Raw genomic sequence first — 27,591 nt, 5'->3', positions numbered from 1 at the left:
AAACAGATGAATACACAGCCTGTTGTCTTCAGGCCTAAAATCAGTCTCTGACTGTTAAAACAGGAGAGAATAGCTTTGTGCTTTTCTCCCATTTTGAAGGGAAGTTGACTGAAAGTCCAAAGGGTGAAAAAGGTGTGGCTGGTGTGTAGTGTGCAGATGGAGCCATTTTAATTGGGACAGCTATTGACCTAACCGTCATAAGGAAGTGTGCAGACACCAAATCCTCAGTAAGATCATTTATTCTATTACGTACCTGAAAAACAGCAACCGTGAATGGGAGAGAAATAGAAACAGAATGGAGAAATGGAAACAGAGAATCTGTGGAATTGGAATTTTGCTTTCGGGTAACGTTATATTACATTATGTATTTTTCCAAAAGTCAGGCCTAATGTTTTTTTTTTTAAATATAAATGTTGATTTTAATTTAAACTCAAGCAATACAATAATACTCTTAGGACAGACATGATTTCAAGTTCTTATAGGTCACTTTTGGGACGTATATTTGTTCGGTTTCAATGCACATACATTTGAGAAAGAAGGAGGGAAGAAAAAGGAAGTCTAATAATTTTATGGAACCATGTACTACTATCAACAACCTAAATCCAGACTATTCTTTATTTTCTACTGTTTTTCTAAACATATTCAACATGTTCTCAGATGGGTTGTCTTGTAAAAGTATTCAAAAAGATTGAAAAGGGCAAATCAGAGTATGAATTTTTTTCAAACATGTATTAAAAGGAAATTAAACCAAATTCATTTCTTTTTAATTCTGCGTATTCATATTGGGAACATGTAAATAAAATCATTAATCATTTAGTATGATTTTGTATGAACTGGATTGTTGTAGAGAATCTATTAGGTTTTTTTTTTGTTTGTTTTGTTTTTACAGTAGATCAACTACACAAATATAACCATTTCAATTCCCATCCAGTTTTTTTTCTCTGAACTATGTGTCTCAAGCTTCAGGTGGCACATTCAAAACACTTCATATAATGACTTTCTGTGAGGCTGTTTGTAGCATCAAAAGACATCAGTCTTCAGACATCAATTTCCTCTATTTCTGTGAATGACTGTAAACCAGAAAGTATAGCACACAGTATTTATTATGCAGAAATATTGACAAATCATTGGTAAATCCTTTTAAATGGACAAGTATTTATTACCAATCTTCAATTTTATGCATTTTATGAAGGGTGTTACATATTTTATAGGAAAGATTTTGTCTTATTCAGTTTGTTCATAGACCTGAGGTTCTTTAGCATTTGGATGATCAAAAAGTAACATTTAAGGATATTGTCTTTGTGGTTTATTAAATGATGTCTGCTGTGTGTTGTGTTTTCTCTGTAGTGGTTTCCGCTACTTTTGCCTTGGAGGTAACTATTCCACAGTCTGAGTATATAGTGGCAAGAGGTGAAGAGGTCACCATCACATGCAATTTTCAGCCAAAAAAAACAGTAAATGATCTTATTATCATCTCATGGACTGCTGACCGTGATGGGTCGGCTGAGGATGAGGAGGTAAGTGAGACAAAGAGCCCATGGTTCCATCGATATGAAGACAGATCCTCTTCTATTTCAAAGTTGTTCCTATTTGTCTGTGCACAGAACTGCAGAAATGTTCCTTGCAAATAGAAAACAACAAATTTCTTCTTATTTTTTATGTAGATATCTTTTGGGACTTTTTACTCCAGCAATAACCATGTAGATATTAATCAAATGTATGTGGGCAAAGCCCAGATTATAAGCGATGTAAATACAAGGGTCTCAAAACTAAAACTGACCCAAGTGACAGTGAGAGAGAGCAGACGCATCAGATGTCGAGTTAAGATTCCTGGAGACGACATCGGACAAACGTCTGCTACGACTTCACTTGAGGTCCAAGGTGAGAACGTTTTTTTCATTACACTTAATATTAGTTTGGATTAATTTATGTTGCTGTGCTGAGTCTCTCTCTCACTCTCTCTCTCTCTCTCTCTCTCTCTCTCTCTGTGTGTGTGTGTGTGTGTGTGTGTGTGTGTGTGATAATTACATACTAGTGTTGTAAATCTCTGAACACAATTTGATTAAATGAAGAAATGCAGGAATTCACTGGAGGAATTATTGACATAGATTTAGAGAGCGCACCAATGCAAATCTAAGTGCCCATTTATTGGCCCATTTTCCACTAATCCACTAATTTTTTTTATTTAATTTGCTGTAATGTAATTATCATTCAGGGGGTTCTGCTTCTACAAAACACAAAAGAGTCATTGGTCATTGGAGGATTCCCAACTGTCTGCAAAATGCTGAATTTCACATTAATACCATATTAATAAATGATGTTGTTTTCGTGTTAAACATTAAACCATACATTAAGGGAAAAAAGTAGAAAAAAACTAAATAAATTGGATAGAAAAAAAGCCGCTAGTACATAATACAAGGTAAAAAATGGGAACAAGAAACAATAAATAGGAAACTATTATTAGTTTTTCAATAATTGAAAATAATTTATTAGTACTTCACTGGAACCCATCAGCTGTACTCATAGTGTTAAAAATGTAATGGTGAATGGGCCAATAGAAACGCTCCAGAATTATTCTGAATAAAAATATTTCCATTGACTTCCATTGTTAGTTAAGAAGGTTTTTGCCTTCTCCTGTAAAGTTACTATTTAAGATACTTGTTTTTATTGGACAGCAGCGATACTTACATTAGCAATCCAGAGATTTATTTTTCCATTTTCCATCTCCAAAGGATATGAAAACAAAACATCAGTGCTTGAAAATCGCTAAAGAATTATACATAATTTATTAAAATCATATTACTAAATCATCACTGTCCAAAGAAATGATGTATCTAAAAAAAATTACTCTATATGAGAAGCAACAAAAAGGTACATTTTCAGTGGAACACAATGTAAAAACGATTTTGTTTAAAGTAATCTTTAGCATTTCTATTGGTCCATTCATCATTTATTTTTTACATAGTGCAAAGGACACTGTTCATTTGATGTAGTAAACAAAAAATAGACAAAAATGGAAAAATTGGGGGGAAATGGAGAAATGACAAAAATGGAAACAATGTTTTTCTTTGTACAGCAACCATATTCTGATATGACATAACCAGTGCTGGTTCAACAAATACTTTCAAATAAATGTATCACAGTACACTGATCGAATTTAACCTCTCTCAAATGTTAATGCTAAGTTTTCAGTACTGCTTACCTACTGCCATGCTTTTATATTAGCTCAGCTATTTGATATGATCCTAGTGTAATACAGTGTTGCCTGCTTGTGTCTAACAGTTCCACCATCAGATCCCATTTGTAAGATCAAAGGCACTCCAGAATATGGCTATAATATCAGTCTGACCTGTGTCTCCGATGAGGGATTTCCAGTTCCTACATACAAGTGGCAGAGTTATGATATCACAAATGTCCAGAGGTCTTTTCCACCCAAAACCACTGAACGTATGTGTCTAATCCTGTGGCTTTTATGCATTTTTTTATATATTTATTCTGGCTTTTATACAGTCATAACACTGATTCATATGTCCACTTCTCTGAACTATCTCACAGAAAATGGAGTCCTTTCTTTATTCAACATCTCTAAGGACACATCAGGTTACTACATCTGCACATCAACCAATTCGATTAATTCTGCCTCCTGCAATCTCACCTTGTCGGTCATGCCTTGTAAGTATATATATATATATATATATATATATATATATATATATATATATATATACTTTTTCACTTCTACAGTAGTGTTTAATTGAATGCATCAGGGTCTGATCACATTAATTGTTCTCCTCTTATGTTAATATTTACAGCTACCATGAAGATTAGCGCTGCAGCCGGCATCATTGGAGGGTGTATTGCTGGAGTCGCAGTTCTTGTGCTGATAATTTACTGTTGCTGCAGAAAAAAGGAGAAGCTGGAGAAGTTTGAAATGGAGTAGGAATCTTTAATAAAGACCATTACACATTTGTAGATAGCTGCTTTTTCAATGATTCTCCAGAAATTAAAAGAAGTCAGTTTCATAATTAATAACTTAATTTCACCTGTCTGGTATGTCTTAGGCTACATGTATTCATATTTCTGTGAAGATTCTACAGCAAATATTGCTCTGATTTTGAATGGTAACTTTGGCCATTCTCGATTAGACCAATGAAAGTCTCACCACTTCTCCACAACCCAATACTAGGAGTTTTTATAGAACATTTGCTGTCACTTGACAATGAGCATGGTGACATTACATTAATGTGCAGCTGTTGCAGAGCATCCCATTCTGCTGGTAATACTTTTCTATGGGGATTGTGCAAACTGGGTCCTGAAAGCTTTCAAAGTTTGAGTACACCTTACATTAGCTGAATTTGCAAATTATAACAGGTCTCTGGATATTTCTGGACATGTAATATATCAAGATCATGTAGCTATCAAGAGTAACCTTTGTATAAAGATTATTTACACTGAAATTCAGCTCTTGTTCATTTAGGCCTCCAGTGATAGAATACCATGATTCAGCAGAGAAAGAGAAGGGAGAAGAAGTGCCTTTGGACCTGAGGAAGGCTAGTATTGAAGGAAGCATCGACCGCAGAGAGAAGATTGAGCTGAAAGTTGAGAAAATCTCAGAGTATGGGGATCAGAATTCTAATCGCCACTTTGACCAGGATGATCACCACGACAGAAGTGTTGACCATCGAGAAGATGATCGAAGAGACAATTACAACAGAGGGCACTACGATGATCATAAGGGTCATTATAAAGACCACCAGGATCACTATGATGACCGCAGGGATCGCTTTGATGACCGCAGGGATCGCTATGATGTCCGTAGAGACCATTATGATGATCGCCCAGACCACAGAGATCGTTATGACGACCGAAAGGATTACAGGGATCGTCATGATGATCGCTATGGTGACCACAGGGATACTTATGATGACCGGCAGGGCAGATATGACGACCGTAGAGATCGTTATGATGATCGTTTTGATGACCGTAGAGATCGATATGATGATAGACAAGACAGCTATGAAAAGAGGAGAGAGCGTTATGATGACCGCAGAGATCGCTAGAGAAATAATCATACAGTAATATCTGTGACCACAGAGGGAACTCTGTATGTATAAGGAATAATGTTTAATTACATGACATAGCTAAGCTGTGTACACTAGCAGTTACATTTTATTCTGTGTATAAACTCATATATTATAGTTAAGCATGACATAGAAAAAAATTTGAAAACGATTTTAAAAAAATGATCCCTGTCAATCAAATATATAAGCGACAATCAATAAAACTATGCTGATCAAATCAAGTTTACGATTCATGGACCTCAAATGCAATTACTGTAGTCTGCAATAAATTTGTATACACCATTTCAAAGTCAGCCTGAAATCAGAAATTATATTTGTTTTACCTTGCTAGTGTTCTGCAGTACTGAACAATATGGACAACATTTATATCACAATATATATTTCCAATTTTTGTTGAAACATTATAAATCCGATATCGATATGACCTACATAAAAGCCACAGAAAACTGCCAAGAACAAACAACAAACATACATCATTGTGAAAAATAAACCTCTTGGCTTTGCCAGTATTAACATTTTTAAACTAAATTTAAAATTGATAACAATAAACTGACAGCAGACTGTAATGAACATCCATGCTCTTTGTACTGTCTACTAGAATATTGAAAATCATATAAATGTTAATGAAACATTATATAATTGCAATTTTCATTCAGCCTTGCACCCAATGACTCCGGGTAGGCTCCAGACCCACCGCTAACCTGAACTGGATGGGTGGTTGCATACAATAAATGAATGAATGAATAGTCATCAATTCATTCATTGTCTGCAACCGCCCATCCAGTTCAGGTTTGTGAGCCTGGAGCCTACCCAGAATCATTGGGCGCAAGGCAAGAACACACCCTGGAGGGGGTGCCAGTTCTTCACAGGGTGACACATACACCCACACACTCACACCTATGTACCTATGGAATTTTGATAACATCCCCATGCACTTGGGGGCAGGGATAAATAGTGTTAGTAAGTAACATCATGTTTCACCTTCCCCTCCTACCACCCTGACATTTCATCAATTGAAAAGACTCTTATAATGTGATAGTCTATCACAGGGCATTACACAGTCACCCAGTTAGCCACACAGTCAATGTGTTTTGGACTGAGAGAGATAACTGGAGCAAAAGCAATGTCAGATTACACCAAACCCCTCATTGCAAGTCACTCAACGCAGGGCTCAGACCCACAACACTGTGCTGTCTAGTTTTGAAAGTTGTTGTCACAAAAATCATATGCATATTTTTTGAGGACACAGATTTCGTAGAAATAAGAGATTAAACAAATATCAGAATGGCTTTGATTCAGTCACAAGGCCTGAAATACCACACCTGGAATATCTTTTTACTATACGATATAAATATAAAATAATATAAAACTTAAATAACTTTGAGTATTACTAGCTATTTTTTCTTATTGTTAAGTAGCTAATTAATAAACGTATATTAAAGCTTAGTAAGTATATTGCTTTGTAGGTACAGCACTGGTTTAGAAAAATAAAAATACTTGCTGCAATTTAAAAACTAGTAAAATTGTGACATTTCGCTACAGCAGCAGCAGCATCTAGGTCTGATGGACGCGTCTACATCTGAGGAGGGTAGACTAAACAGTTTGGCTCCGTAGCCTACTTTTTAAATTCTTCTCAGTTACTCATTTTGTTAATCATAAGGAAAAGCAGGTTGCTGTAATTCTTTTCAAACTGAGTTTCTGTCGTTTTTCCTTGTTCTTTGCCTCATGTAAGTAACCACAAAAGCTCAGGGGTTTAGGAGCCCACCCTGTTTTCTGAATGGTACAGTCTCGAAGCTCTCGCTGCTTTGGTCGGGGACGGGAAAGAAGGCAGGAACGGACCGATACGAGATGCAGTGGATGAGGGGTTACCTCTGAATTTGTTTGCTTTTCATCGGAAAATGAGTGTTTTATCGAGCCTTTGGATACCCTTTGTACTATTTTCAGGTGAGTGCTGACCCTGAGTCTATTTAAAGAAGAGATTTGTTGTTCGCGTGTTAGAAAGGAGCAACAGGTTGATCTCCTTCTGCTTTTATTTTTAGGCCACCTTCAGTTGAGAAAGAGTTTACATTAATTCCCTTGGATTAGACTCTTCAAAACAGGACACCCGTTTTGTTATTCTTCAGTTTTGTAGATATCGTGCCTTTCCGAAATGTGTTTTGCTCAGTATTGCATGGACGTCTTGTTTTTTGTGTGTCAGTTATGAAGAATAACGGTTTCATACTTCTTATTCTTGCCTGTGATAGCCTCAAGTTTTTCATTAAAACATGTCTATCCCTCAGCAGCCTGTGGTTCATGTTTCAACACCCTACACTTCCATACTGGCTCAGAACTGAATGTGGCTGGGTGGGAGAGGTTTGTGGGAGGCACTGGTTCAGTTCGGGACTGTTGGAAAAGAAGCTGCTTTGTATCATCGCTGGGGCTTTTTTTACTGACGAAACATGCAAAGTATCATTTAATGTGTAATGGTGTTGCAAGCGCATGTTGGATATTGAAACGCATTCCATTGTTTCATAATAATGCAAGATCTCACCCAGGCTCAGATGTGACATAGTGGTGTGGTGGGGTGCGGTCCCTTGAATTGAATTTGACCTCATTTGTTGATGTAAATGGGATTTGTTGCTGGTAATATCAGGATGTTTTGTAGTTGTTTATTGCTTTTACCCTGTTATTATATTGTATCACAAGCCCTTATTATTTTCTTGACTCATAGCTGAACATGGAAAACTTAAATAACATGTTCACAGAAGTTTTGCACTCCCCCTGTTAGTCTAGGATTCCTGTAACAGTTCTGTTTAAATCTCTCCAACCTAATTGGGTGTTCACGGCTGACTGAGCCAGTGGGTTTATCGTATTGGTGGGACTTAAACGGTCCCCCTCCTGCACTAGGGTCTTATTGGGTGGGGGTTTTCTCCAAGGGCCAAACAATGTATTAGGCCAGGAACAAAAGGACCAAAAGGGGGTCGGCTGGCATTAGACTCACAGAATAGTGTTCAGAACACTGCCTATCACTGGAATTTTTACTAGATCCTTCTCCTGCAAAGTTAATAGGTCTCTAGCTGTTATAAACAGGCAAGAATTGTTCATAGTGATAGGAACCAGACATCCAAGTGCTCAATCCCTCTAAAATAATCCACTGACAAAGCTACAATACCGAATGCTTTTCTAATGTGGTTGTTAATATGATATTTAAAAACAAAGAGAAGACAAAAACGGCCCTTAAAGTGCATAGCTCTCTGTGCTGAGATAAATGTTCATTACATTTCCCAAATTTATTATCAATATTATATTATCTACAAATAACAATTGTTATTGTTATACAGAAGCCTCCATTTTATATCTTTCTAAGGTCAAGAATAAACTGGCAAACAATGGGCCAGCGCTGTGAAAGGAAGATATATAACATGGAGTTCACGCCTGTGTCCAGAATTGGAGTTTTGACTAATTCTTCTTCCTGTAGTGCAAACATGTCTCCAGTTGCTCTAGACAGGATGCCATCTTCTGCTGATGTGTGACTTCAGTGTTTTCCTGAAAGTGCTCTTCCTGCTCACATCTCTCCTTCTGTTGCTTCCTAGTGTGCAGATATGTAGGACACTACCCCAGTCAAACCAGTAGGACTGTGAGGCAGACCGTGACCTCTCGCCAAAATGACAACCCCCTACCTCTCCACACCCCCCACACAGCCTGGAATTTTACTTCTAAATCACACACTGCCTCACACACTCACACACCCAGCAGATCCACCTCCTGTGCACTTTTGATTTCATCCAGCTCACTGCTCAGTGAGCTCCTACACGCAGCTGGACAAACATACTCTTTCATGGACAGACACGCACATGAATCCTTTACACACACTCAGTGGATGACTAAACCCAGATGTTTTTAGGCATTTGTGTTTTCAGATCACCACCTCTATATCTCTCCCCCTGATATTGTGCTGATAGTGGGTTGTTTATGGAGTGAAGACGCTGATAAAGGAGATCCAGTATCAAGGAGGGCTTGATATAGTCAAGACGCAGTATGTTTCTAGTAGTTTAGAGTAGTGTTACAGGACCAGTTTTTAATTTAAATGATTAATGGGTCCAATTTTCACTTTGAAAAAATTATTTATTTTTAGGCCGGCACTGTGGTGCAGCAGGTAGTGTCCCAGTCACACAGTTCCAGGGACCTAGAGGTTATGGGTTCAAGTCCCGCTCTGGGTGACTGTCTGTGAGGAGTTTGGTGTGTTCTCCCCGTGTCCGCGTGGGTTTCCTCCTGGTGCTCCAGTTTCCTCCCATGGTCCAAAAACACACTTGTTGGAAGGTGGATTGGCGATTCTAAAGTGTTTGTGAGTGTGTGTGCCACCCTGTGAAGGACTGGCATCCGCTCTGCGTCCCTGAACTGGATAAACTGTTACAGACTATGAATGAATAAATTAATTTCTTGTCATTTTTTTTTCAACAAATAGCTGCTATCATTTATACTGTGTGAATATTGCAGAAGGAATGGACCATTAGATGGCAAACACCTGACACCTATCTGATATTAGGTAATGAGATGAGGCTGTTTTTGGATAGAATGTCAAAGGGGAAATAAAGAATGTTTCCTGTAACAAATTCATTATATGGTCACAATCTTTGATGTCATGTTGTTACTGTGATTTTCTTCCTGTATCCTAGTTGAATGTACTTTAGTTGTTTTAATCACTGTTGTGTTTTAGACACAACTTTGTGGCTCAGTTGATTTAGAAATACAATACAAGTTGGCCATTATTCAAGGTTTTAGTATCTGCATCAGAAAAGGACAAGTGGTTTCTTCACATGAGTACATTTTTTTGTTGTTGTTTTTTTTTAAATCTCATTATGGGGTTTTGATAAACAGTGACCATTTACTTTTACACTGGATACATGGACAAAGAGGTGGTGCCTAATATATTTGGACATCTCTGCCATACCTAAAATATATATTTAAAGATTTAATGCTTTTACAATTGCTGTTTGTTTGTTTTTTTCTTAGTGCTGAGCTGTGATGGCGTTCATGTGACAGTGAAGGATGAGAAGAAGTTTGCCGTGATGTTCTCTTCTGTGGTCCTGCAATGCCAGTACACCACACACTCCACTGAGCCTGCAGTGGTGCAGTGGTGGTACAAATCCTACTGTACAGACCGCACTCGGGATTCCTTCACCCCGCTCGAGAACTTGGGGGTCCATGGTTCTGAGCTGGGAGCCACAGCCCATTTGGACTGCTCCGACAAGAGCCGCACCATTCGTGCTGTGGCTTCAACACAAGGAGCTGCCGTGACCTTGTCTGCATACTATAAAGGAAGAGACATCTCCATTATAAACAGTAATTTGTCTTTATCTAATTGTATAATTTGTGTTTTACAGCAATGTCTGAATCACAAAACAAAACAGGGCTGTGTGATTACTGTATTTAGCTAGTATATTTGCTGGTTTATTCAACGTATTCAGTTAGTTTTTTTTTAATTTACATAAAGCTTGCCTTGTAGCAGGCGAGCTGCAGCACGCATAAAATAAACAAAGTAAACTTACTAAAAAGATTACAGTAGAGTAAGAATGAAATTATCTGCCACAAAATGTGCTGTGCTTGAGAACAGAAAACAGACATCCAAGGCAAGAAATAACATTTTTGTGGCATGGCAAAAAATAAATAAATAAATAAATTTTGATTATTTGCATTTCCTATTACAACCTAAATGGTGTGGTAGTTCGGCTATGCCAGCTGTTCACAATACACATGATGACTCTTCTTAAAACATTTTAAATAAATTATCGTAACAGCCTCTAACTGAGATGAAAAGCCTCCACTTGCTTAACACAATGGTGCTGGTAAAACTGTGCGAAAAATTTCTACCACAGTAGAAATTTTATTTGGTTTCATTTGAATAAGCATAAAGCACCAGCAGTGTTCACAACACTCTCAATGAATCAGGAGGATGAACATCACCCTCAATAGAAGATTGGACTGCTTACATATTAACCCTGTTATATGATATATGTTGTTTCAGTTCATGAGTGAAAGGCAAGCCAACAAACCTTCAAAGGCCTTCCTTCATTTATGTGGAGTAAGATGGTGTGAGGTTGTGCTCTAGATAACAGTTTTTGTACATAAACATATTATGGTGGCATTAACCAGGATAAAATGAGTTAATTAACCCGAAAATTCTGTCCCTGTGGATCCTTAACATTCATATAAAGTCTTAAAATGTATTTATATATTATTTATAAATTAAGTAGATGAGATAACATGCTTACATCTCAAAGAGAATACCCATGGACGGGATTATTTTTACATGGGAAAATGAGTTAATGTAATTTTACCACAAGACTTCAATAATTTGATATAAATGTAATTAATTGTGTACTAACTTATTGTGTAATTAATTATGCAATTACACCATTATATTTGAACAGTACAGCAAAATGTAATGGATTTTTTATGGGGAACTGTAAAATGTGTAATAGTTACAGTATAATTATGAAACAACACAGTCCAGTTTCCAGTGTGTCATGGAAATGGTTGTTTCATTATCCGTCTCCCTGCAGGAAACAATGGCAATTGTGGTATGCTTTTCCTGTTTCCTAAATACGTTTTTCTTTGGACTACACAATGGTCAGGAGCTGGCCTTTATGAAGGTTCCCTCTGCTCTCCTCTACTCCACAAAACACCCCCACAGCGCTCTTTATCAAAAATAAACACCCTCCTTTGTGCCGTTACTGAACAAATACTTCTCACTCCCCTCACACTCTCATCAATCCCCACAACTGTTAATGACCAGCATTATGTCCAACTTACTAATGATATAGTGTGTTTGCTGAGCCGATTCTAGATAGCATGAGCTGCAAGTAGGTCCATGATGTTTTTAACGGATGCCACCACATTAGCATTAAAACCAGAAAGCAATTTAATTTCATTGTTTAACATTTAATGTGTTTCTCCTACCATTCAGAAGCAGACTTACGCATTGGAGAGCTGCAGTGGGGGGACAGTGGTGTGTATTTCTGTAAGGTGGTCATCTCTAATGATCTGGAGGGCAAGAATGAAGGCCAAGTGGAGCTGCTTGTGTTGGGTGAGTCATTTCTACCACATTACAAACTAAACCCTATCTCCAGCTTTTAAAAATGGCAATGATAGTTAAGTAAAGTTTTACTTTACATAACAGAAAAATAGATGGAAAACCTAATACATAACATGATTCTTCATTACACAGTGCATTATAAGCTTTGTGAAAGGCCTGAGTGGCCTGTTTCCTCTGCCTGTTTTGTCAAAACGTGGCAAATGTTTTTGTAATGCCCTAAGCATGCAGGCCAAAAACACAAGGTAATTTTGCTTTCTAAAGCAGTGGCTTGTGAGTTGCAGGTGCTAATCTCTAGCTATCTGCATGTATTTTCTTTGCATTTCACACAAAGTGGTTGACACTTGTAAGATGAGTGCTGCCGTTTAAAATGCAAGAATTTTACCACTTGTTCATGTTGTGATTCCATGAGTCTAGATTTGTTGTCACCCTGTTGATGCCAATTTTAGTTGCACAACTTAACAAATGGGAAACCATGAGAGGGTATAGATGTTGTTGTGACCATGGTTGTGCTGTTTGTTTATTGTGTCTGTCTGGGCGCATTCTAAGCGCAAGTCCCTCATTTACAGCAGGGTCTGCATTCCTAGGTGCTCTTAAAAGAGCTGCCATGGGGATGGATGAATGCTGCATGGCTCTCAACAGGGACCTGATCCTTAATAAGAGAGTCTTTTGTTCCTCTAAGGTCAGGCAAACTTAAAGCTCAGGTCTAGGACAGAATCACTGCAGGGAAACACTGATTGCCTGGCACTGTGTGGTTGCAAAAGTTATCTCTCTGTCTGTGGAACTAAAGAAGGTCTTTTGCCCCCTGCTAGACAAAATATAAACAACTGCCAATTATTGACATGAGCAGTGTAAGCCAATGTAAGCTGTTGCCCTGGGAACAAAGGCCATTTTGTCAGAAGCTGAGGGATGTCAGGGCCTCTTTGTTTATTACCATGTGGAGAGATAGAGATGAAAAAAGAGAGATGTTAGAGAGAGAAAGTTGGAGCTAATCTTAGCCAGGAGGATCAGTGGTGTGTGTGTGTGTGCAAGGAGTGTATCATGGCCTCTGAGTAAGAAGATTGGAACCGGTTTAGAGAGACAGAGAGAGATGAACTATATTTATATGCACACTGATGGCTCAGTAGAACTAGTTTTTCTCAGTTAGCATCATGTCATATAGTGATCAAACTATGTGACCAAATGTGAGAAGCATACAATGCAAACAACATCTAAGAATGAATCCCTGCTTATTTCTGTGATTTGATGGCTGGCCTCTGAATTGTATAGAGTAATGCACCACTGACCCTCAATTCTTGTTAAAATGCAGCCTATAAAGAATGAAAAAAGGAACCTAAAGTGGGGGAAAATTTCAACGGAAAGGAAAAAGGAACTCAAATGTCAGGAAACGCAAAGCCTTTGTGTGTAGACTTTGTTAGTGTGTGTATAAATAGCAGCCTAAAGCATAATTTGTTTATCTCACATAAAGGTCTTGGTATAGTTTCTTTTAACATAAGATCAGGAGAGAGAATTTCTTCTTTTTCAGAAGTTAGTTTAGCTTTTGGGTGTATGCAAACAAAGCATTTAAATGCTGTCTGTCTTGAACATTTACTGGGGCCTAAGGATTTATTTGAATTAAACTCATTTGCCATTTGTTCTATAAGATTTGAGGTTAAATCCGACACTCCCCTCTTCCTTATCTCTCTCTTTTACTATTCTCTGCTGGCCTCACTTCAATTTTTCAGCTTTGTCTCTGTAGTCTGGTGAATCTCCACTCTCTCTCCACCTTGAGTCTGCCTGTCTGTCTGCGCCTGGCTCTCAGGTTACTGTGCTGTTTTTATGAGAGTGGAAAGGCAGGGGCCTGCGTTCTCCATCAGGGAGCAGAGGCTGATATTTCCTCCGCTGTACTCTGCTAACTCAGCATGGCTGGTCTTGCAGGCTGAAGTGTGCCTGCATGTTACATAGCACTGCATAAAACATCATGACACTGATAGTGTGTAACCTGTAAAAGATATGGAAAACCTTGTGAATTTATGCCCTAAATAATAAAACAAATCTCTTGTAGTACATATTTGGGACACTATGACCAAAAACAATTTGTCTTGATCTAGTAATTGCTTAAAATTACATAATCCTTAAAATTACTTAATGCAACACATTTGCATTATTTTTAGTATTCTGCAGTATTTGGTAATTTGGTCTATTACAGTTACCAGTATTTACATACATGCTACATTTTTTTTATTTTCCAAGGATCCTCAGCTACTCATTTAATATGGAACTATTTGCTGCATTTTGTTTAAAAATATATACTCCTAATTTAAGAATTATATGGCAACATTTGTCTGAATATTAGGATCAGATTAATCTGTGGGAATTATTTGGAACTGTGGCTTTGTGCCAGACAAAGTGTGAACAGTATAATTTGGGCTGTATGTGTAAATCTGGCCGAGCATCTCAGGCAGGGGGTTTAAAGATGGACCACGGCTAGGTCCTGATTGGACAGTGCTCCAGAATACTCTCTACCTCCAAACAAAGCCCACACTGTTACCGTGGCAATGGCACAACCCTGACCCCTTTTCTTAAACAGCTGATGGGTCCTATTGGTTAATTAGTTTCCCATAATCTCTCACTGTCTGCCTGAGTTGACTAGCTTCCCATCTTCTCTCTGTATGAAGTCAGGAGTAATACACTGTCAGAAAATTTGTCATTTTGTTGGTACCTTTTGCTGTCATTGTGGTGGTACCCTCAAGGGAACATATTTGTACCCTTAATTAGGGAACATAACTGTACCTTATTTTATTATAATAGTAGATTTCAAAAATTGTGTTGATTCCATATGCATCATTTTATCTCCAGGACTTTTATTATGTTTTTATATGACACAGTTCTATAATTAAATATTACAAACAGGTAGCTCTCCTAATGCACTTTTAAGGAACAAAACTGGACTTTTAAACACTGTTGTATCTTTAAAGGTACATTTACACAGTTTGTAGCTTTAGTGACAAATAATGTACCTCCATCGTACCTTTTTTTCTGAGAGTGTAGATCTGTTACTCAAGCACAATATAAATGTTACATTGATGGATGTTACAGGAGTCGTATTGGTGTGGAAGCATAAAACCCTATTCACTCTCACTCCCAGCCCTAGTTTGTTCTTCTTTTTTTTTTTACTAAGAACAGCCTCTGCTCTTCTGGGAAGGCTTTAGATCTGATTCTAGAACTTTGCTGTGAGACATTTATGGCATGTGGCCACAACATTCATGTTGTGAGTTTTTTGACGTTGTATGATTAGTGCTGGATCACTAGTATTGATCTGGTATTCTTGTGAAGATTTCAAAGATGAGAATGTCTCCGCTGTTCATTTTTGTTTGTTTGTATGTCCTGTTTAAGTTGTAGCCCAACAGTTACACAGCACCCTGCTATAATGAGTCACCTTACTTCTTAGTGCAGTGAAGAAGTGCTTGTTACTTGAGTGTATACACAGCAAAGTCCCCAGTGTTGAATTAACACTTAAAAGTCTTGAAATAATATCTTTAGTGTTTGTTTAAGTCCAACTGAACACAAGTGAACACGAGTACAGCAGCACTGTGGGTTTTGGTGTGTAGCATCTGTCATTTCATTCATAAGCCATACACATATATTGTGACTGTGTTTGGCTTTTCTGTCTTGGAATAAAAACTCTGCATGTCTAAAAGTATATAGACACCTACTTGTGTGTTAGTTTTCAAAGGAGTGTCCTCCTTTGCAAAAACTATAAATTGTTAAACTGGATGTTGGATCATTGCTGTGAAGGACTGATTGCATTCAGGCATATGATTCAATTAATACTCCATCCCAACTTACCACAGATGTACAGAATGGAACTATGTCAGTCGAGAGAATGCAATTCTACTGCTCCAGAGTCAATGCTTGGCATTGAGCATGGTGAACTGAGACTCAAGTGCAGCTGCTCCAGAGCATCCCAGTTCAATTATATGAGATATACACAGATCATCCATAACATTATGACCATCTCCATGTGTCTACACTCATTGTTGCAATACATTTATTGGCCTTTTTTATCCTGTGGGTGATAGATCATTCTCAGCACTGCAGAGACAGTGACTTGGTGCTGGTATGTGTGTGATCCACTTGTACTAGCATTATGTGCAAAATAGAATATCGACATTGGGTGGATGTAGCTGAATTCCAAAATGAGTAGTTTTTAAAATCAGTGCACCATATATAGCCATAAATATCTGAATTGTTATAATGCCTTAATTCTATAACACAGTTGTTATTCCCTCAACATGAACTTAAAGCAGTAAATCTAGGGTTGCAACATAGGGTAAACTTCAGGTCAATACTTAACATTCCTGCTGGAAGTTTCCTGCTTAAGCTTAAACCTTGCATTTTCATTGCCATAAATCAGATAATCAGGCTGATCACCAGTGATCTCCTTTTTACCCCCTTTTTCCTGCATGCTTGTTGGGTGCTTAGGTCTGAGCTTAAAAAACCTTCTCAAATCATTTTTCATGTGCCATAGTAGACCCTCTATTCTAATCCCGGACTCTTTCGCTGCTGCTCACCTGTGGCTTTCTCCTCTGTACAGGTAGGACAGGTGTGCTGGATGACGTCCTGCCTGAGTTTGAGCTGGAGATTATGCCAGGTACAGCTCCCCTCTGTTGCCTTTCTGCTCCATTACAACACACCACTAATTTTCTTTCATGGTGATGGTGCTGTATTTACACTCTGTGTGTCATGGGCAGCACACATACACTTTATTCTGATTTTTCAGACTTGATGAACTGCATGCTTCTTCAGATTATATTAATTAACATGTTTAACCTTTGATTCTGTAGATGAAGAGGACATTTCGGCACAATTAAAAACACCTTGCGCTGGCTTTTCAGCATTTCTGGATAAACATTTTTCTGATTTTTGTGGTGTTAGGACTTGATTCGCAAATATAGCCATTTTATTTACTATAAGGAATGTTCAGAAAGCCTAAAAAGTCTTTTAGGTTTTAAATATGATGTTGGCACACAATCATTGTTCATCCTTTTCTGCCTGCAGGTACCCTTTTGCAAGTAGATTAAAAAAAAATAATTTTATGCCTAAACCTTCACAGAACTGCTGTAACAATGTTTCAGCCATCAGGCTATATGTTTATATGACATCATGTATCAGATTCAGGTCATTTTAAAGGCATTACATCCTTCCGATATCTGGTTCATAACACCAGCACTGTGAACAATTCTAATTTTGTATCTTTCTCAGCCAGTAGGACACCCATAAAAAATCTTTGTATATAGTTAATTTTGAATATTGTTTTGTCGGCTAGAGGATGTTAAAAGGCACTAGGGACGTGATTTGAGGTAATGGCTGTTGAAAGCTTAGTTCATGCCCAGAGGAAGTGCATCATTACTCTAGAAACACGCACTGGCTTTAGAGATAAGGTGCAGGAGGAGAGCATGAAGTCTGAATCATCTGCACCACTTTTAATTATAGTTTTGTTTGGAGGTTACATCCTGTGTAAAGATAAGGGCTTAGATGGGAATTTCCTACAGAACTGACTCAGCCTTGAGTTTAAAACCAAAATTATGCTTGTGAGATTTTAAAAGATTATGGTTAATAAGTCAAAACCCTATACCAGATCTGTTAGTTCTACCCTAGCATGCTGTAAGTTTTAATGATTACATGTTAGCATGAGCATTTTAATCCACTACACATGTGCAAACAGTCTACAGTTTATATAAATGCTGTAAAAACAAAACATGCTAACAAAAATTCTCTTGCGCTGTGATATTGTGTGGCACCTGTTGTGTAATGCTGATGATTATTTCCAGTTTAAAATTTTTATGCATTGCATATACACAAAATACAAAAAAAAAGGAAAAAAAAACACTTTTGGTTTCCTAAAGAACTTTACAATAAATAAGCCATGTTTGTAAATGAAATGTGAGACAGTATGCCAAGGTTATTCATACCTTTAAAATAAATGCTTCCCTATTCTCTCTCTCTCTCTCTCTCTCTCTCTCTCTCTCTCTGTTCAGAGTGGGTGTTTGTAGGGTCAGTAGTTCTGGGTAGTGTTTTGTTCCTGCTGTTTGTGGGGATTTGCTGGTGCCAGTGCTGTCCACACTCCTGCTGTTGTTACCTACGCTGCTGCTGCTGTCCAGACACTTGCTGCTGCCCAAAGCACTGTGGGTTTACTACACACACACACACACACACACACACACACACACACACACACTTACTGAATGTAGCTAGTTTATGCTGCACACACTAGTGGCATAAATGTGAACTACACTCTATATCCTGGATATGTAGTACACAAAGGCATCTTTACAAACACATGCACATAGACACTAATATCCATCTATATTAAGTAAACATATTTCTCTATCATATATCTTTTCTCATCATGAACGTATTATTTCCTCTTTAGTGTATGAAGCCGGGAAGATGGCGAAGAATGGACAGCCTCCACAGATTACCATGTATTCTCCATATTACATTCCTACTCCCGTTGTTCCTCAAACAGCACCAGCTCTAATCGATCCCAATATAACTGCAGTGACCCCTTCTGTGGAGAACAACATTGCTGGAGGTCAGTTAGACTTCTCAAAGTCTTCCCAAAGAATTCTACTCTCTAAACACACACTCAGCAGTTGGTTTCCCTTAAGGATTTCATTCATTAAATGTGCATTTTGAGCTAATTTCCTACTAACTTCTCATCAGTCTATATTCATTGTCATTAACATCACTGAATGAGAACATTACTGCAAGAAGTGCAAAATGAAAGTTGTATTTGCAAGTTGGATTATATATATTTTAAGGGAGATTCCCACTTTAGAATAGTGAAAGTGGTGTTTAGTCAAAGTGTAAAATAGGGACATAAAAAATAGGCAACATATTTCTTTAGCTTTTTTGAAAAAACACTGCTTTTATTTATCCATGGTGCAGTATGAATCTCAGTGACACTTGTGGTCACCAGGACACAGCAGAAACACACAGCATATGTGTGTTTGTGTGTGTCCACAGTGCGCAGTGGCTATCGCCTCAAGGCCAGTCAGGGTCAGGACACTATGAAAGTTGTGTACTACATAAAGAGGGACCTGGCGCAGTTCCAGACAGCCAAAGGGGCCGTCTATCCATGTAAGCCTGTATACAGTCAGCATGTTTCTCAGCACTCACTCACTCTGTGTGTGTATGTTTGTGTGTGTGTGCATGTGTGCATCTTTATTATTATTATTATTTAAAGTTGTTTCATTTTACCAAGGAAAAGTAAAGGGGTTAGGGGAAAATATTTCTATTACTTCTAGGTACTTTGATAAACAGAATGTGATGAATAAATTAAGTGTCTTAGTAAGCGGGTGAACACCTCAAGACACTAGAAATGTTTTAATGTGCATTGGCTTAGATACTACTAGATGTTGGAGATTTGCTGGTGGGATCTAGTCAATTAAAAATTCTTATAGATACATGAGTAAATAAAAAAATATGCTGAATTGGAAAACAAAAAATATGATTTACATCAGGACAGAAATATTTCATCATATGTTAAGCATCAGGCAGAATAACTTTATTCCATTTTCTTGTTGAAACCTTAGACAGCCATTATATGTGCCCAAGGTCATGGCACATTGTAAATTGCTTCTGTCCCTTCATGTCCCCTAGCCATGCTCTGAACTTTTAGGATTTCACCCTTATTGTCTTCAGTATGTGGTTAATTTTTTTCTGGTCTTGTTGCTGTTCATGTACTTGTTCAGTTGTTTGCTACTCGGTCAGTGTTTAGTATATTTGCCTGTGACCATTTGTTTGTTCTTTGTGTTTGTATAATGTTCAAGAGTGCATCTGCCTCCTCGTTGCTTGTAAACACCACCTTACTATGCAGTACACGTGAATGGTACCAGCACAGTATTTATGTCTCTGTATTGATTTATTCAAGTAATTCCTTTCATTTTTCACCTGTCTGTATGAAATGTAAATACAAACCTAAATATATTTGTATACATACGTACAAACACAAAATTTGGAAACTGGAAAACAAAGTATTACTTAGTCATTTCTCATTTCCATCAACAGCACACTTCAACCCAATTACCATTATTCTGCTCATGCTAATTATACACATGCACATTTACCATTTCGCTATTTGTGACACTTCCATCTAATGAAATGTACATAATTGCTTGTAGATCGGCACAGGAAGAGTATGAATGCAGCATCATGGATATATACATACACACACACATATGTGTGTGTTAATATAAAAAAAGGCTTAACTACTGCGTATCTCTGTCATTATATTTTTGCTTTCCCATTTGTAGTGTTTTATGATACTTTATTAATGGTTCAGTGATATTACCCAGAGGTCTAAGATCTCTTTTTGGGTGGATAGATATATATGGTCATTATGCTGACAATATGGTAATTGTGAGTATGTTGTCCATAATCATATGATTGTGTCAGCAGCTGGCAGCTTATCAGAACTGAGCTCTCTTCATGATGGAGATACAGACTTCAGACAGACCTATCGACAGGTGCAGAAGAAAGCTCTGCCCCCGATCAGTGATCGAGACGACACACACCTTCCCACAGTCTCCACAGGTCACACATTTCGGCCCCCACACTATCAGAGAAATAATACTTTGGACCATCCTGACAGCAGGTATGAAAATGTTTGTGTATTTTTTGTTAATCCTATGTAAATTGATGGTGGTTTGGCAAATAATCAAATACATGATTTTCTTATTACTCTTAATTTGGTTTTAATCATCTAGGTCCTGTTTGATTAATTAATTTTGCATTGGTGCCTCAAGTTGAATGAAAGCTTTTAGTGTCCATTTTATATGCTAAATGGCCAAAGAGTTTGTGGAGACCTACATATCCAGTGTTGTTTTTGAAATGAACAATATCAATAGGGCGCTTGTCCCCTTTTCTTGCAGTAACAGTTTCTACTTTTCTGTTGTGCTTTACACAATATTTTGGAAAATTGTTTTGTAACAATTTGGTGTCATTCAAATACTGTTGTCAGATCGGTATGCTCTCTGTTTGCAATTTTTATTTTCAGATTTATCGTCCAGTCACAGTTGACTTTGCAGTGCAATATCAGGAACCAAGCAGTTTGGGTGATAACTTCACCCAACTCCACTATATTTCAATGTCAAATATCTCACAATTTAGTGCACTACATTATGCAAAATCTGTTGTTCCTTTTGGCCTACGTGTGCATAAAAAACAATAGCACACACTCATTTGTTAACCTGTGTTAAGAGCAAGATTTTTAACTTTCATTAAACTTAAACTTGTAACTAAGCAGTAAGTAAATCTTAAACCAAACTTTGCTTGTTCACAAAATGTTGTTTCAAAGCCACTTAAGTTTACGTTAAGGAAAATGTTTATCTTCAGTGTTTTGAGGTTATAACTTTATTATACATCAGTATGAGATTTTTCACATAAAATGAGTTGATTAAAGGGTTAAAGGGGGCATCTGTGATTCTCCTAAATTTGGAAAAATTTCCACCTTAAGTAATCTGAAACAGCATAATACCATGGTAATCCAGAAATGTTCCAGAGTTAACTCTGACTCCCACTGGGAGAATGCGCCTAACACAGAAAATTCCCGCTGTGAGCTGCATGTGTGAAAAACCACTCCGACTCGATACTCTACAGAGTTCATGGGTGAAAAAGGCATTACACACCTATGGAGTAGGAATAGAGCAATATCTTCATTTCGGTTCATGCTTTTCATGAGAAAGGGGGAGAGAAAGTGTAGCATACTGGACTGAGGCATATTTTTTTACACTTTTATTGACACTGGGGCTTCGTGAACACATTAGGTTTTAAGCGCAGCAACAGAATGGAGAGCAGAATGGAAATAAATATTATTTATTTTAATTAAAATGTTTCATTCATTATCTATAACCACTTATGCAGTTCCGCGTCGCGGTGGGTCCAGAGCCTACCTGGAATCATTGGGCGCAAGGCTGGAATACACCCTGGAGGGGGCGCCAGTCCTTCACAGGGCAACACAGACACACACACACTTTTGAGTCGCCAATCCACCTACCAACGTGTGTTTTTGGACTGTGGGAGGAAACCAGAGCACCCGGAGGAAACCCACGCAGACACGAGGAGAACACACCAACTCCTCACAGACAGTCACCCGGAGCGGGAATCGAACCCACAACCTCCAGGTCCCTGGAGCTGTGTGACTGCGACTGAGAGCCATAATAATTAATGGTACTTTTACTTAAGTGGAGATATAATCTAATCTGTCCCTTAAGTGGAGGATTATTATTGGAATAATGTTTTATCTTGATTAGCATTGCTTATCAAGTGCATATTTTGTGAACATTGTCTACTACTGGTATGAAGTTTCAGGTTGTGAATGAGGCAGTGAAACTCTCTGAAAAAACTCAAAACTAAAAAAAACTAATAAAAAAATGAAAAAGAGAAAAAAGAATTGTTGTCTTTTTGGTGCAATCTACACAGTGAAATGTCAAAGAAGTTGTTTCTTATTATTTCATAATTTCATGATGTTTAATTACATCATGATTTTTGTGTTAAGGTTTAGGCTGTGTGTCTGTTAATGTTACTGTGTCCTTTTATGTGCAGGTGGAACAGCCGGTCAGAACATTTACAGAGAAAGCCATTTGACAGCAGGCGACGCGCTGGCTCTCTGGATGAACTAGAGGAGTTTGCAAGGAGCTATTGTCCCCGTGCCGGTCGTAGAGGTGACTTCCGTGACTGTCATCGAGATTTTGAAATGGAACTGAGGTCCCGAGACCAGCACTCCCCGTACAGGGATGAACCGCGGCGTTTCCGAGAACATGATGATGATGATGACTGGCGACGCCGAACCCCTTCACCTCCACGGAAGAGACGGGACACTGCTGACAGCGAACGTTACACTGCTCGTAGGCAATCTTACGATGATGCCTACTTGACCTCCGTACTGGAGCGAAAGGCCAGGGGACGGGGAGACCGAGGTGGACGAGCAGATGAGGACAGTGACACCCCCTCAAAAAGCAGCGACTGTTATTACAGCCGGTCGCCAAGCAATCGCCCAGATGAGGATGACCCACTGCCACCGTACACAGAGATAGAGAGATACCGAACTGAGCATCCTATAGAACGAGAGCGTTACAGGACAGTGGATACGGGAGCACAGCCTTTCTCTTACATTCGCCCTGGACAAGGCTTGTCACACACTCTGCAGGAGCGCAGAGAGGAGAGGGACAAACCCAGGAAACTGGTGAGTTACTTATAAAGAATCTTTGCATTCACCCTAAAGAGGACAATGGCGAGTTCAAAACTCAAAAAAGCTGAAGTCAGGTGATTAAACTGAAGGTGCAGGCCATTAGGAAGAGTGTTATTCCAGCTCTCAAGCTACAGACACAGAACAACGTGCAGGCGATATTTAAAAGACATGTGTAAGAATCCCAGATGTTACGACAACATAATAAAACAACACAACGTTCATCTGGATTATTGTATGTCCTCAGGGAAATGCAAAGCATCAAAGCACAAATCATTTCATGTCCAGAGAGACAGAAAGAAGACCACCTGAAGCAGGATATTTTAAGCCTGTTCCCAGTATTATTCAGCATACCCAATGCTGATGCATGAAGTGAATATATTGGGGTCATTCAGTGTTCTGAGGTTTTTGTACCTGTACTTAATTGCATGTAACTGTAGTCCCACTTGAGGTGTAAATTTGCACTTGTATAAAGAAATCAGACTGTGTATAGATTCTCTTCTATGTCTTCTGTGTTCTTTTACAAGATTATTTTTAGTTATGTCCCGTTTCTAGGCTTACAGTATCTGTCTCTTACCCTGTCTTACTGTGCATTACTAACAAGTCTTAATAATGGATCATGTGCTTGCTTTTGTGCTGCTGACCTTCAGACTAATTAAGCTTTAGCTGCATGTCGGCGAGGTCTCTAATTTGTGGCTCTTGGTGTTTTTTAACAGACCAGTCATCTAAGCAGAGACACCCTCATTGTTTGATGTCACTCAAGAGCCCCAGAGTGTCCACCATGTGGCTCAGATTGGAAAAACATCAAATGTTAACAACAGCTTGCATCACTTTATGTCGAGATGCACAACCCTGTCTGCAGGACACTCCTTGTGAAATAATGACACTGGTGCTTGTTATCTGTTATAAAGAGGAACTCATAGAAATATAATCATTCATTAATATGTTTTTCTGTCTTTGAATTTTTTATTTTTTGATTGTGTGTGTGTGTGTGTGTGTGTGTGTGTGTGTGCATGTGTTTGTGTGTATACAACAATCAACCATAACATTATGGCCACCTTTTTGATTCTACATCCACTGGACATTCTCTCAGCTGTCCACACAGGAACAATTTGTAGTTCTACAATTACTGACTGTAGTCTTATGTCCACTGATGAAACACTAGAGGATGACCAGTACAAACTGCAGCAACAGATGAGCTACTGGCTCATGGCTCTGGCTTTACATCTACAAGGTGGACCAATGAAGTAGGTGTATCTAAGTGAATGGATGGTGTTTAAAAACTCCAGCAGCACTGTTGTGTTTGATCCATTCAAACCAGGTTAGACTGTTCAATCATCATAACACAGAAAAGCCCTGTCTAATTACTTGAACCTTGTAACACGTTTGTGGATTTGTTTTGGTGTGCAAACTGTTCTAACTTAAATTTAGCTGCTAGTGCAAGAAATTCTGCTTCATGGTCCCAGGTCATTCACATGTGCTTTGTTCTGTCTTCTAAGCAACCAGTTCATTCATCTTTCATTGTATATATCAGTGTTTGTGTCTTATGGACTTTGACAAGAAAATGGAAGAGGGATTCAACACTCCCTCTGTCTACAAGTGCACAAAACCATATTAACTAAATATGCTTCCGAAGTGTTCAATTCCATTCAAAAGCCTTGCACATGTCCAGGTAAATTATTGTATTTGAATATATATTTTGCTCTTTTTTATTATGATTATTTTTTTATGTTTGCACTAAAGTGTAAGTTTGTATATCAGTGTTAAAACAGTTTGCCATCATGGGCAACACTGAATGATTGTGGTTTTGGTGATGTGCCATGCACTGTTCCATTTGTTTGAAGTAATGATTGTTTTGATAAAAAAATCACTGTATTTAAAGCTGTGTGACATTTGTTTATTTATTAAGGCTGATATGAAGTGTGTACACTTGATAAATAACACAGGCTTTTTTTTTTATCTCATATCAGTATAAAATATTAAATACACATTCCATGGGTAAACACTTCTTTCTGAAGAAACACAGTGACAATGTAGCATGCAGTACACATGCACTGTGCAGAAGGCTGACTAATATATTCTGGTAAAACAAAATTCTGTAATATATTAAGCAACACTGAGCCAGAAGTACAAGAGGGAAACTCCACTGGAAACAACATTACAATAGCTGGAAGCTATTTAACAGTGGCCTTAACAGGTGGTCCCTGCTCACATTTTCAAATGCATCTCAAGGCTGAGATACTTAACATACCTACACTACTGTCATTTACACACAAACCACTGGCAGAATAACATGTGGATTATTCTTGAATCTCTGTATCACTTCCATACAGCATTACAATGGTGTCTGAAGAAGACGTTTTAGTATTTCCGGTATGTCTTAATAGGGAGCCCCAAACCAACGTTTAGGCCTATGCACAGTGAAATGCAGGACCTATAAATTCATTTCATTTCATTTCCCTGTGTTCATAAACCTCTAAACCCTTTAATTGTAAATTGGTGAAATGAATAAGTTTGTAACCTGGATTTGAAAACTGAGACTGTGTCTGAATCCCAAACACAGATTGGGAATGTATTCTAAAGCAGTGGGTATTTATAAGAAAAATATACAATATAATAATATTTGTTATTTTATGCGTAGGGAGGCTGCACTTGGTGATCGTTGTTGACATGATGGTTCATAATATATGTAATAAATATTATAGTACAAGTACTGAGAGAGGAGGTTACTGCAGATTTATTTATTGTGCTACAGGCTACAGAATGACGCTGAAGAAGCCCAATTCTGGTAAACATGTATACGAACAAAGGCTCTTACAAAAACTTAGTCTTATTACCAAAAGTGGATCCAAGGCAGAGGCTTGAGACAATGATAGTTTTTAACGTTTATTATCAACTTTGTCTTGTGAGCAGACAGGACCAGCTCAAGATCAGGCCTTACTAAAGCCTGAAGCCCGCAATTGTTATCTTGTAAAATTTGGCTTGAAAATAATGGAAACATTGTTGATAACTAAAAAACAGATAATTAATATTTAGCAACCTAAAATAATCGTGTAATTTAGAAATCATAATCAATGGATTTGGTGTATTTTGGAAGGACAAGGATAATCTAGGTGTTGACCCCTCCTTGATCAGTGTTATTCACTGTCGACAGTTCTTTGAATGCATTCTGTGTATTAAATACTTTATTTCTATGCCAAAAGCAGTTAAAAATGAACACATGATTCAGCTTCATATTTGCTTGAAACAAAAAGGGGATAAGGGCTGTGCAATTAGATGCTAACGTTTTTAAGTGTTTTATCAGTGTCATTCATTGTTGATCATTTTTTTACTACAACCACTCATTAATGTGTTTACCTCTAAGTGTTTGCTGTCCAACAAACATGCTAAAACCCTTAGCACCTGATTATGTCTCCAAGTATACCTCCCCTGAGACAAGCTAAACTTACAAGCTGATAGAATATGCTTCAGCATGCCAACCCCTGTATATAATCTACAACTAGGGTCTTCACATACCCACTGTCCAAGATTTTTTGGAGTTGGAAGAACATCATAAGTTGTTCCATGCAAAGACTTAATCCAACTTGCCTGCATCACCCACAATTCTTGCCAAGTGATCTTCTGCTTCTCTAGATTCTCCCAGCAAAGCCACTGGCCTTATTTTGCCTGTGACACTGCTGTTGCGCACCTTGCCTCCTCTTGCAGATCACAAATAAATCCAGTCATCATTGCACTCTTGTGATGTGGCCTTACTAAACGCTTTCCACAAATCACCTGACCCAAGGCCCAACTTCCACATTGCACTTGACCAATCACATCCCTTGGCTCTAATTAGCTGGCTGCCTGCACTGCCTCTCGTGGGTTCCACTTCTTTCCTGTTTTTGTGACTGGTGCTGCTGCTTTAACAACTGCATCCTTCAATCCTGACAAAATCATCTCGCGACCTTTGCACATTTAAATTCCTCAACTAAACTTATGAGTGGTAGCTCTAGTACCCCTCTCCTATACCATGCTGCACTACTTAAACACTGTGGCACCCCTAGCCACTTCCCTATAGCTTTGTTCATAACCCTTTCCATCCTCTCTACTTCTGTGATCGAAACGTCATAAACTGTCAATACTGTAACTGTATCTAATACGGGGCAGTAAGCCAAACTGCAGGCAGCACAATTTCAACTTCCCTGGCAGACATGAGCTAACAATGC

General features: G+C 38.2%; 2 protein-coding genes across 6 annotated transcripts; both read left to right on the top strand.

Moving 5' to 3' along the window:
- The first annotated feature begins 295 nt into the window (after positions 1-295).
- gpa33b (glycoprotein A33 (transmembrane), paralog b) lies at positions 296-5,060 on the top strand. The gene is made up of 7 exons (XM_066685916.1): positions 296-344; positions 1,348-1,517; positions 1,665-1,881; positions 3,283-3,447; positions 3,556-3,672; positions 3,813-3,936; positions 4,478-5,060. The coding sequence occupies exons 1-7, from the start codon at positions 296-298 to the stop codon at positions 5,058-5,060; spliced, it is 1,425 nt and encodes a 474-aa protein (XP_066542013.1).
- Positions 5,061-6,896: 1,836 nt separating this feature from the next.
- ildr2 (immunoglobulin-like domain containing receptor 2) lies at positions 6,897-25,256 on the top strand. 5 transcript variants are annotated; one of them, XM_066686617.1, is made up of 10 exons: positions 6,897-7,025; positions 10,074-10,403; positions 12,028-12,147; positions 16,730-16,786; positions 18,174-18,320; positions 18,569-18,730; positions 19,165-19,278; positions 20,599-20,794; positions 22,744-23,383; positions 24,103-25,256. In XM_066686617.1, exons 1-10 carry the CDS (start codon positions 6,980-6,982, stop codon positions 24,136-24,138), a joined length of 1,848 nt encoding a protein of 615 aa, XP_066542714.1. In that variant the 5' UTR covers positions 6,897-6,979; the 3' UTR covers positions 24,139-25,256. The 5 variants fall into 5 exon arrangements, with proteins under 5 accessions (XP_066542714.1, XP_066542713.1, XP_066542715.1 ...); XM_066686616.1 differs by having other exon boundaries at positions 20,596-20,794; XM_066686618.1 differs by lacking the exon at positions 16,730-16,786 and having other exon boundaries at positions 20,596-20,794.
- Positions 25,257-27,591: the final 2,335 nt, after the last annotated feature.

The sequence above is a fragment of the Hoplias malabaricus genome, chromosome 12 (genome assembly GCF_029633855.1).
Source record: "Hoplias malabaricus isolate fHopMal1 chromosome 12, fHopMal1.hap1, whole genome shotgun sequence".
Classification (NCBI taxonomy): Eukaryota; Metazoa; Chordata; class Actinopteri; order Characiformes; family Erythrinidae; genus Hoplias; species Hoplias malabaricus.
This window is presented reverse-complemented; position numbering and strand designations above follow the sequence as displayed.

What these genes read in the sequence shown, in the direction of transcription:
- ildr2 (XM_066686616.1), top strand. Translation starts at nt 6,980, where the DNA reads ATGAGTGTTTTATCGAGCCTTTGGATACCCTTTGTACTATTTTCAG. An exon ending in ACCCTTTGTACTATTTTCAG is followed by an intron (nt 7,026 to 10,073) that starts GTGAGTGCTGAC and finishes TTTTTTTCTTAG; the next exon opens with TGCTGAGCTGTGATGGCGTT. An exon ending in TTGGACCATCCTGACAGCAG is followed by an intron (nt 20,795 to 22,743) that starts GTATGAAAATGT and finishes TTTTATGTGCAG; the next exon opens with GTGGAACAGCCGGTCAGAAC.
- gpa33b (XM_066685916.1), top strand. Translation starts at nt 296, where the DNA reads ATGGAGAAATGGAAACAGAGAATCTGTGGAATTGGAATTTTGCTTTCG. An exon ending in AATTGGAATTTTGCTTTCGG is followed by an intron (nt 345 to 1,347) that starts GTAACGTTATAT and finishes TTTTCTCTGTAG; the next exon opens with TGGTTTCCGCTACTTTTGCC. An exon ending in GGTCGGCTGAGGATGAGGAG is followed by an intron (nt 1,518 to 1,664) that starts GTAAGTGAGACA and finishes TTTTTTATGTAG; the next exon opens with ATATCTTTTGGGACTTTTTA.